Here is an 11996-nt window from a genome sequence, read left to right on the forward strand (position 1 = left end):
ATACTCAATTTTGATCATACAAATATAAGTGCACGATATACAAATAAGCACAGCTTCATGGACAAATATGAAAGGATTGTGGATCTGAATTGTAGCCATGGGAAACGTCTGCTGCTAGCTCTCAATTTTTGATTTCTTCTGATTCCTTGAGACTCAACACAACCTCTTTCAAAAACACATGGCATAAAATGTGAGCATTATAGTATGCTAAACACTTAGGGAAATATCAGCCAAAATGTGAGCATTATAATATGCTAAACACTTGGGGAAATATCAGCCAAAATGTGAGCATTATAATATGCTAAAAACAGGAAAATATCAGCCAAAGAAGAATAGTAAGAAAAATCACAAAAATAATTCAGGTAATTGTGGCATTATACTAATAATCAACTTTCCTATCCTATAAGTTAAGTAACACCACCAGGGATTTTATCTACTCCAGATATCAAGTTAAAGGCACCATTGTTTAAATAAGCACTTTCTCCTCTCTGTCCACTTAGTGATTGTGCTGGCTAGTTTTACGTTAACTTGACACAAGCTAAAGTCATATGAGATGAAGGAACCTCAATTAAGAAAATGCCTCTATAAGATGTATCTGTAAGCAAGTAATTGATGGAGGAGGGCCCAGCCCATTGTGGGTGGTGACGATTCTGGACCAGTGGATCTGGGTTCTATATGAAAACAGGCTGAGCAAGCCATGAGGAGCAAACCAGTAAGCAGCATCCATCCATGGCCTCTGTATCAGCTCCTGTCTCTAGGATCCTGTCCTGTTTGTGTTCCTGTCCTGACTTGCTTCAGGGATGTAGTCCAACGTGGAAATATAAGTCAAATAAACCCTTTCCTCCCCAACTTGCTTTTTGTCATTGTTTTTCACCATAGCAACAGCAGCCCTAACTAGCACAGTGATATAGACCTCAAAGCTCAGCACTATAGGTCTTGTATGAAGTTGCCCTTCAGTGTGAAATGAGTCTTCCCAAACTGGACAGCAGCACCTGTTTTAAGCCCTAGGTTTCTGTTGGTTGATGTATATTGAGGTCTGTAGACCACCAGAAAATGGCCCGCTTATCTGAGACATAATTACCATGAGGTATGCAGAACATCAGCGTCACAAAGGTGTATCAGGATTGTCCCTCCTACTTGGACAGGTCTTACTGGTGAAGAGAAAAGGCACATGATTCTTTGATGAAGCCAGCCACGTAAAATGATTCTAAACACCTACCTTACTTCAGCTGTAAGACTAACTTATTCAGTTGGCACTGACATCAGAATGGACTTGAAGTTTCGCCCTAAAACAACTCAACTCTTTGGAGCTGCAGAGCTGGCTCAGTGGTTAAGAGCATTTATAAGCTCTTGCAAAGGAGCTGAATTTGGCTTGCAGCCATCACGTGGTACACATAAACTCATGCAAGTGCATGCACACATGTACACGCACATACACACACTTTTTAAAGTACCATAGAAGATGTCTATGAGGCATCTTAACTTAAGTCTCAGGAATATTTCCATAAGCAACTCTTGGATCTAGCAATATTCTTCCATTTTTTTAATTACTACCTAGTTGTCATCTGCTGGCCATAGGTCCCTCAGTGAATAGTCACTGAATATTTGCATTGTGCCATGAGTAGATAAAGTGAGCCTCGCCTTTATGAACTTATAGTCTGAGAGGCAAATTGATAAAATGAACAACAAACATATCTTGGCCTTTTTTTTTACCTCCACAATTTCTGCCCCCTTTCTCTTATTTGCACAGATTCAAATCTCACTTACCTCCCATGACCCAGCTGCAAATTCTCTTCCTCCAAAGTTATGCTGACCAATCCAGCCATCCCACAGTTACCTGAATCTTTGCTGAGCCCCAGATATCACTGACCACCAAAGTCAAAGGGAGGTCTAAGCGTAGACCATCACAGACAACTCACAGTTCAAGACAGACATCAACAATTGACAGCAGAATTCTGCCTACCAAGCCAGAAAGTAACCACAAGATCTCAAGCAACACAGAAAGCCAGACATTCACCACCAAACAAGAGGAAGAGAGTCTTTATAAAAAGTACCATCACCCTTAGTCCATTCAACTTACTGTATGATCATCAGTGTCCTTTGTTGTTTTTGCTCTTAGCTCTGTGTCCACATGCAGCTACTACCTAAATGACTTATCGGAAGCCATACCTATAGTCCTTTTAGTACCTCTAATGTAACAACAGTGCTGAGCAGAGACCAGGGGAAGGCCCTGTTGTGAGTGTAGATTACTAAACCAAGAACTTTCAATAACATCCATAATTCAGGGCAGAATAAAATGAATGCTACAAGATAGGCCACAGCACATAAAATGATTCTAAATACCTGTGCCTGAATAGGTCTATGATACAGTCTGTCCAGTTCTCCTACCCCCTCCTCTACCCATCCCCTCATTCACTCCTCAGAGAAAGGGACCCACTCTTCCTTCCCACCGTATTTAGTGAGACTGCCTATCACTTCACTCTGGCCATGGGGTCATTATCTCTTCCTATTGCAATATGTAACTTCTCTTACCCATCTTGCCAAAAACAGCAAACATCCTGAGCAACGTCCCAAACTTCAGAAATGTGCTACCTTCTTTTTTAATCCTGAAGGCCAACTATTTGAAGTAATTTGAAACAAGAAGAGCATTTTTGTTTCATGGTCTCAGTACGTGGCTGACTGGCTCCATTACCTGGGATCTGAGGTGAGACTGTTATTATGGGAATAGCGTATAGTGGGAGAGCCAGTCACGTCATGGTGATCCAGAAGGAAACAGAAACAAGGGTCAGGCCACAAGGTGTACCTTTCCAGTTTTAAGCACCTCCCAGTGTCACAGTATGACAAATTCATCCAGGGGTTAGTTAATCCATTCACTAGGTCAGAGCCCTATGAATGCAATCACTTCCTCAAAACCTACCAGCTGTCAACCAAGGCCTCCATAAAGAGCCTGTGGGGGGCAGAACAGAGTCAAGGAGAAGGATGATTGTGCAGTCTTCATAATTATGCAGAGCAACAGTTTGCCAGGAAATCAACTCACATCCCCTGCCTTTCACCCTCAATTCTAATGTATGCTAACTCAAATCAATGGGGGAAAAGCCCTGTGCCCCCCCTTCCTATTACCAACCCCCCCTCCAGTCCCATCCGGGCACCCCTGATGCCCACTCCAAGCCTTTGCTTTCACCTCATTTGTCTTTTCTCTCATTACAGACTCATCTTTTGGCTCCAGTTTGCCTCCCACTGCTGGGTGACAAATCCCTTCTAAAATAGTGCCGGTGACTCACCAGTGGATCCTTTTTTCATTAGTATGTCCCTGTTTCCCAACCCCCAAAGGGCATAAAGAGTTCCACAGATACTGTCTTTTTTTAAAACCCGATCATCTGAAAAAGGATTGCCTGGCATGGAGAAATAAAAATGCAGCTTGGGCTTTGTCTGAATTACCTGCATATCGAGCTGATACAATATAGCTGGTCTTTGCCTACCACGTGGGCTCTTCTTTTTTCCACCCTTTATCTACCCCTCCCCTGCCCCGTTTTACCCCCTAATAGTAGATAGGAGAGAAACAAGGAGAGAGGGGAGAGGGGAATTAGGAAGATTCCTGAATCTGATACCTTTCCTTTTCTTTAACCACAGCTACTAGCAAACCACAACCAACCTCCCTAAATGACCAACAACCACCACCTCCTGGGGCCATACTATTTATACACCCTCTGAAAAGTTCCCAGAATTCCGTACGTCACACTCTCACAGAAACTATTGGCAGCTGGCAAAAACCACGCCTCTGCCGGGGCACAAGGCGAATCACAGTCAGCTGCTGCGGACAGTCCAAAGCAGCCCCACATCCTTACACCTGGGAGTCAAACGAAAGCACAGTCTCATAATACTTCTGTGTTTTTACCAAAATTCCAAAATTGTCACTACAATGCACAGTGCTTTTCTTCCCAGCACTCTCCTCTCTTGTCTCCCTCTTCCTGGCGATTATAATTTCCAATGGGTTCACCAGAACATATAGCAGAAATTAGACCAAACTCTTTCCAATCAGCTGTGCTGTTTCTTAACCACTCACCCCGGCTGTAAACCTCGAAGGAGCCTCAGTTTATCAAAATCATGGCACATCCAGTAGGTAGCCAGACCACTGCCACCTTGTGCATATTCCTAACCTCTCCCTGGCTCCAACGCAGACCAATGCAATGATCACCTATGTGATCCCCGCTGTTCTCAACCATTTCCTACCTTCTTGTAAGTCAGTGGTTCTCAACTCCTAATGCCGAGACCCTTTAATACAGTTCTTGTGGTGACCCCACAACCAAAAAATACTAAGGAGGAAAAAAAAGCCTTCTTGACTGAAAATGTTGCTGCTATTATGAATCAAAATGTAAACATCTGTGTTTTCTGATGGTCTTTGGTGATCCCTATTGAAGGGGCACTGGGGTCGCGACCCATAGGTTGAGAACCATTTCTCTAAGCTCCTCTTCTAAACTTGGATGCATCATGTTGTCTTCTGGGCCCCCTGCCCCTTCCTCTCCCCCCACCCTGGCCCCAGCCCCAGCCCCAGCCCCAGCCCCTCAGGACCTTTCAAGTCCCTCCTCAGGCTACTTTTCCTCTCTGAGCTCTCTACCCTTCTCCCCCTTAAGCAGTTCCCTCAGGTGCCTCCACGATTTCTTTATTGCGGTTCTTCTGGCAAGAGTATCCACCCTGCCATTTTTTCCTGGCAAATTCTTTTTCTGACTTACAGGCGCAATTCTTACGTCATCTCTTCTGTAGAACTGTTGTGTTTTTTTGTTTTTTTGTTTTAAACTTTCCAAGAGTGTATTTCGGTGCAGCCATCAAACAACTTCCTATAAGTTATTATCCGATAGATCTTACCTATACCATTTTCTCAGTAATAACATCTGAGTCATATCCCAAGGTACAGCTCTTCCTTTGTGGCTTTTCAACCATTAAGCACTGAGCTTTTATTAGATAGGTGAGAGAGAGAGAGAGAGAGAGAGAGAGAGAGAGAGAGTGTTTCATAAAAACTTGTTGGAAACCTATCATGTTCAGATACTATACAATGTATTAGGTAGATATCAAGTACATAGCCCTAAGTTCAACTCGGAAGACAAATCAAATAGAAAGCTATTTCGGGGAAATACAAGCAATAATAGAGCTAAGTCCAGAAGCTGATCAGGCCCTTGGAGGACCCTAATCTAGGCAGATGCCATCAGATGAGAGAAGCCCTGAGTTTGACTGTCTGAAACGCCTGACTAAGAATGACTTTGGTGATTGTCACAGGCCTTGAGTAGGTCCTATTCCCCCACACTCTGCAGGAGCTCAACAAATATTCAGGAACTTAATAAATCAAAATGGGCTTGGGTTAGGATTCTCTACAAGTACACTAGTGTGGCGTGTCTTCTTGTTGTCAATTGCTACGTCATGCAGGTAATTAGCTCCAGTTTTTCTCTGCAGGTCTGATCTTCGTCAGCAAATAATGCAAATCCTAAGATTAAACCCCGTAAGTGTGATTTTCTCATATTCTGTCCTGGTTCTCAGTGGCAGAGAAAACTGGAGAGGAGCCATTCACCCGGGCACTTGGCGTAGAGCACAGCTGAGCCCACCAGGTCAAGTTCAACGGTCACTAAGTCCAGAGTCACGTGCTCTCGTCTTCTTAGCTCTTGTACTCTACTTTCTGCCAATCAACCAGTAGAATTCCCCCGTAGACTTTAAATGAAGCGTATGCTCAGTGGTCTCGGAGACAGGGCCTCCCTGTGTGTCCGGTGTCTTTCCGGCTCCCCTTTGCCCCTGTGCATTGCTGTGTAGCCTCCATTTTGTGTCTCAGGTATAGCAAAAGCTTCAACTTCCTTAGCACATAAAGACCTTTCTCCCCGTCAATCTTTCATGCACACTACCTATTTCTCTTACCTGGAATGTACTGGAACCGGACAACTGTCTCATCCCCCTGGTCTTGGGTTATTTCCAAGAGGAAAGCTGCTCTTCCCTACATGCTAAGACCTAAACGAACTTGTTCTAGGGCACCCAAGACTCTGCATTCCCTAGAAGTTCACATAGTACCCTGAACACATTTGGGTTATCACACTGCAAGCTTCCTGGAGTTACGAGACCAAAGACAAGATGTGTGGTTTTACCTCTGCATTGCTGTGGACAGGCTAGATGGGTAGGTGAAGGAAGCCTCCAATTTCTGAGTAAAGGGAAAGGGGAGAATTCATCAGAATGAAGGGGGACTTTTTTTGCTCGTGGCTAGGTTTTCAGCTCTGGAACGCATAGCCCCCCCCCAGTAAGTGGTAATTTAATAAATTAATTATAAAGTAAGGGGATAGCATAAGAATAAATAAGAATATCGAGTCTACTTAAGCATGCCTACTTGTATAGAGAACGCAGAACAACAGTTCAAACACAGAGCCTCATTTCCAACTGTTCAGTCTGAATTCCGTCTATGAATGATCAAAAGGCTTCAGGAAAGCTAATGAATCTTTTTGATGTCTGTTCTTTTGTCTTTAATAGATTTATCATGTGATTAAGTGAACCCTCATTAGCTAAGCAAGAAAGTATCCTTTATTAGTTATTAAAACCAAAATATTTGGTAAGCAAAATTCTTTAAAACTGAGAAATCAAATAATGTTGATTTCATTTGCTTACCTCCTTACCATTATGATCCTCTAGAGTCTGGGAGTCATTTGGAAAGCATAATATATAATTAAATCAGAAAATTAGGGATCCAGAGATGGTGCAGTTGAAGAACATTTGCTGGTCTTCCAGAGGACCCAAGTTCATTTACCAATGTCAGATGTTTCACCACTGCCAAAAACCTCACTTCCAGGGGGTCTGATGCCCTCTGGTCTCCTTAGGCATCTGCATGCATGTGATGCACATATCCTCACTGGCACATATACAAAATGAATAATTCAAAATGAATCAACGAATTACTTCAAAAGTAAAGAAATCACTCTGTTCAGCTTCTGTGACCTTGTTAGTTTTCTGTCTCCTAAGGAAAGTGTTGCTGCTTGTTAATCCTTGTCTTCTTGAACACTTCTTTGGAAAACACAGTGGATGGATGGATGACAATGGGAAAGAATACATGGCCAGACCTCTGGCTGGGAGGTGACATTTTACTGGTTTCTACTCGGGGTCTCTGTATAGTCAGGAGCGAACTGGCTCAGATACCCTCAAAGAATGCCCAAAGGTTCTTAGTATTTATTGTTCAATTTCTCCTCAAGAATTCTTCTTCAACTCAACTACAAGGATAAGGCCAGTTCTTGCTCTTCAGACAGCTTGAGAAACAGGACAGCTTCTTGGATTACTAGAACCATAAAATGGAGTCGAATCAGCCGTTTAAAATGAGAATCCAAGAAAGCATAAGTTTGTGGTATCAAGTGATCAAATAGTCAAATAAAAATGCACTGTAAAATGTGATTTCATTGAGAGAAGTTCCACGTGACAATGTTTGGGAATATTGAAAGCCCATAGGTAGTAACGTGGAGCTCAGACAATGGTAACCGGAGTGGGGACAATAATAGAACCCATCCTTAGGTAATAAGGTTATTGCCTAGTTCACAAAGCATTGACTTTTACTTGAACAACCTACCAAGTGATAAGAGAATCCGCCTGAAGTCAAGCCTGAGAGGAACCCAATTTCTGAGCTGTTATCCCTCAAAATGGGAATGTGGGGACAGCTGGATGATTTCTCACCACTTTTATAAATAATACTCTACTAGGAAACTGAAATAGATCGAGAATTGTCACTGGCAGAGTAAAACTCTGTAACTTGCTTTGGGAGGCTCTTACAAGCTGAACTTAAGAGTGATGGACGCAGCTTCCCTCTCCAAGAAATACTGGTCCAAATGTTCCCATTATAGAGACCAGAGGTACAAGAGACAGACACAGAGACAGAGACAGACAGACAGACAAGGAGAGTGAGATATCGATGAGAGAGAAATAAAACAAATGATATATTACCTTTATATAATAAACCAAATATAGAATATTTGATCATCAAAAATAAATATTTATTAGTTATAACATCTGAAATGAATATGAATGGCATCAAAAAATAAAAATAACTTTATTCATAAAACACTCTCACTAAAAGTAAGTATAGCGTAAATAGTCCATGAGCTTGGGAACTGAGATGAGCTGCTTGGTGATTGAGGGTAACACTGTCCTGAGGCTGTTACCCAGACAGGGCTATCGCTGTGCTGGCGGACCTCTGGGCTTGTGTGGGAATAGTTTCAGCCTTGCTCTTGCTGGCACTGGACCTGCCATCTACGGTTTTGATGGCTGTTTTCACCCATTTGGCTTGTGGATCAGCACAAATTCTTAGTCCTCGTTTGGTGACAAAACTATAATGCAAGGAAAAGATAGTTAGCCATGTCGTCCAGTGAAAGAGAAGTCATGCATAAATTGGCAAAGGAAGCCATGTTTCAGAACCATCCATTAGCGCCTTCTTTCTGCTGTCTACTTTAGCACGGGAGAGAAATCTTCAGGTGGCGGCCAGTGTTTGGAGACTGTAACTCACCAGAACACCAAAAACTGAAGGGAAACTGAACTCTTAGGACCATCTAGTTCCATGTGCTGGCCCTGCTTCCTTCTCCCGCCTAGAACTACTCAACTCCATGGAAGAATTGGAGATGATTTACATGCCTTTCTAAGAGTGAATCTCTGTAAGTGTGCATTGGAGAGAGATCTTCTTTCTCCAAAGAGGATTCTGGGGGACAATGCTTTCATGTAAGCAAATTCTGAATGTGTTCCCTTGAGGTACAGCCACATATAAGGTGTGGCACTCTACACATTAAGTATCCTACATTTGTGTGGCTATTTTGGTAAGTCCTAGCCTGGGCTGGCCATCAAAAATGAACACAATGTTCATCTGTTTTCTATGCAGACTCAACAGTTGAACAAAAGAATAGAGGGTTCTATTCTTTTCTCTCCTTCAGTAATTGTCATTAGAAGACAAGATTAATAAAGACGGAACAAGCTTCTGGCTAAGCTAAGATTTCAGCCATGTTGACCCATTTTTCTTGAGGAGAGCGGCACTTCTTCCTACTATATTTCAAAATAGAAACTGCAGCTTTGAGCAGACACTCACATTACGGCTCTCATGGCTCCCTCCTTGATGGTGTAGGTCTTGATTTTTTGAACTGGCAGCCGCTGGGTTCTTAAGCTCACACAGATACTCTCTTGTAGGACTTCAGTGCCCACACCTAGAAAAGGAAAAAGAAAACATAAATAAAACGGTAACTCAATAAGTGATCAGTTCTGAGACATCACTCTAAAACGTGATCAGAGTACACAGCCACATATTGGCACCCTAAGTTGCTTGTGTATAAAGACAGTGGTAAAATGTCTGGCTAATTTTAAAAGTTGGATCAATAGTATTGTTTTAGGAATTTCATAGTAAATGCATTGAGGGAAACAGGTATAGTGATACATTGCTTTAATCCATTGGGGGTCATTGGGGGTCAGAGGCAGATGATTCTCTGAGAGTTCTGGGCTAGCCTGATCTACATAGTGAGTTTGGGGCCTGTCAGAACTATGTAAATGAGATATTGTCTCAAAAACAAATAAAGAGTAACAAGTTAGAATCCATCTTTGTATATTTTCATTAAAACAAACTGTGACAGCAGAATTCCCAGGGACACTCTCAACAGCTACTTACTTAGGCTGTCCTTTTGTGTCTCAAATGTCAAAGGCACTGATTCAGATGGGCACTCACCCTGTTTTATGGAATACATGCTACAGCGAGGGAGCCGGGAAAGTAGAGAAGCAGAAATCACTTCAGATACTAACTGTGCTGCAAATTAGTTAAAAGTTTGATGTGACACAGAGTGAACTGGGCAAGCTAGCATTCAAGGGAAGAACATGGTTCACATTTAACTGAACAAACAGATATGTTCTCATTTCTAATAGTCAAATGTGAAACATGGGACGGAAGGGTTCCCTCGGGACTTAGTCTCAAAGGGATAGGCCAAGGCGGCCAGTTAAGTTCTTAAGTTATAACTCTACCTTCCATTGCACAAGGAAAGATGTCCAAGGAGAGACCACGAGATTTAGGAGTTGGTAAAACTCCAAAGAAGCAAAGTGTTAATTCCCTCCCTAGCTGGAGCCGCTGGCGTGTGCTTCACAGCTGCAGAAGATCTTAAGTCATCATTGGTAACGATCAAGTTTGAACTGTGGTGTTGCCTCCATGGGAAGCCATTTCTTCATAATATGCACCTAGAAGCTGTTCGCTGGCACCCCTTTTCTTACAGCTCCTTTCCATCATACTCAACGCCAACCTGTGCACCCCTTGCCCAGCCAATATCATCCTATGCTGAACTCCTCTGGGCTCAATAGAAAAAGAAATTCTGGCCCTTTTCAGCATTCCATCACGACTCAAGAACAGTGCTTCTCTGTGTCGAGTGTACATGAGTGCCCAAGGCTGGCACAGCCCTGTCTTCTGTACCTAGGATTTGCTATTTCTCAGCAATGATGGGCAAGCTATTAAAGCACTTGCAGAATTAAATCAAAGCGAAGATTATTTTTGTCCCGTTTGGCATACACTAAAACACCACCAAGGTTTTCGAAACTCCCTTGAATAGAAAACTTGCAAAACTGAGAGCAAGACCATTTTCAGCTCCCACAGACCACCACCATGCCTGCCCTAGCCTGAGCCCCGCTGGATGGTACACCTGTCACCCAACGAAATGCCATTCCTTTAGCAGCATTTGACCTAACTGAATACTCTTGAAGGTTTTTTTCTTCGTCAATATTTCTTCTTTTGCCCAATGTCAAGGAGTCCTTTACTCCCTTTATACCCTTGTAGAATCTATGATAAAGTTATGGTATTACAGTCTAAGTGTGCAGAACAGAAATAGATCTATGAGTCAACTCCAGCCAGTGGGAAGAGGTGACCGTTTAGGAAACAGCAACTGAACATTGAGCTCGGTGCTTCTGCATCTTACCTGGGAATAACTTCCAGGCTTTTTTGTCAATATGAATTATCTGTTACTCTCTGTATCAAAGGCTGACTTACAACTCAGGAAGTCTAACATGAATGATAATATTCTCAACAATATTGGCAGACTCCTCTGTTTAGTTAAGAATAATATTGATTTTTTGATGTGAAGTTATGAACTTCTGGTCAATTTTTTTGTTTGACTTTTTCAAGTAGAAAGCATTGATTTGCTTCTGAGCACATGTCTTTGAGCTCATTCCCCACTGTGATGAAACCCTGAGAGTCTGATAATTTATCAAATCAGTTTTAAGTAAATAAAAGCAAGGAACTCTATTGTAGTCATTGCCAGAATTAATAAAAATATCATTCTAGGGATATTTAATGTGCTTAAATAGTTATCGGTAAAAAAAATCACATTATTCCATTTTAATTTTAGCTCACAGTGTTGATATATATATATATATATATATATATATATATATATAAAATATTCAACTTTAAATAAGTAAGCATGAGTCCAAAATAGCTGAGTTGAAATTAGCACTTCCATTCCGTATATGAAGCTTGAGGCTTACCTGGAGAAAACAGTTTATTCTAATCAAAACCCAAGTCAAACCCAGAGGCTCAGCTTACCTTCCACAACCCATGCGGCGAAGCAGCAGACTCCCAGGAAAGTCAGGAGGAGAAGTCTCATGGCTGAGGTCTCGCTGAGCTGTGCAGGAAGAATGTGGACCAGACTGCTCAGGAGCCCCTTTTATTTCCCTCAATGGTCAGCACACTTCCTGTGCTGAGAGGGGCTTTCGGAGTGGGTGTGGAATCACGGAAAGTCTTTGCAATGATGATGATATTTTCTTTTCTTTTTTTTTTTTTATTTAAACACAAGTTCCTTTGCTGTGTTCATACCAACGTGAGGCCTTGTGGCCTTTTCTTCTCCCTGTGTGGTTAATGTGTCAGTGAGACTAAGTGTGTGCATGAGGCGAAGTGGAGCTGTCTTTTTCACAGCTGTGAGATTAAGGTCAGATCTTCCATCCCGAAGCCAGTCGCTGTCATGGTTCAGTGTGATAGCAGG

General features: G+C 42.3%; 1 protein-coding gene across 1 annotated transcript; it reads right to left on the reverse strand.

Moving 5' to 3' along the window:
- Positions 1–7986: 7986 nt before the first annotated feature.
- Xcl1 (X-C motif chemokine ligand 1) lies at positions 7987–11656 on the reverse strand. The gene is given in 3 exon segments (NM_134361.2): positions 7987–8333; positions 9080–9194; positions 11561–11656. Coding segments are annotated over 3 exon segments (345 nt in total). The 5' UTR covers positions 11622–11656; the 3' UTR covers positions 7987–8164.
- Between the last annotated feature and the right edge of the window lie 340 nt (positions 11657–11996).

This window comes from Rattus norvegicus, chromosome 13, assembly GCF_021556685.1.
Source record: "Rattus norvegicus strain SHRSP/BbbUtx chromosome 13, alternate assembly SHRSP_T2T, whole genome shotgun sequence".
Lineage (NCBI taxonomy): Eukaryota > Metazoa > Chordata > Mammalia > Rodentia > Muridae > Rattus > Rattus norvegicus.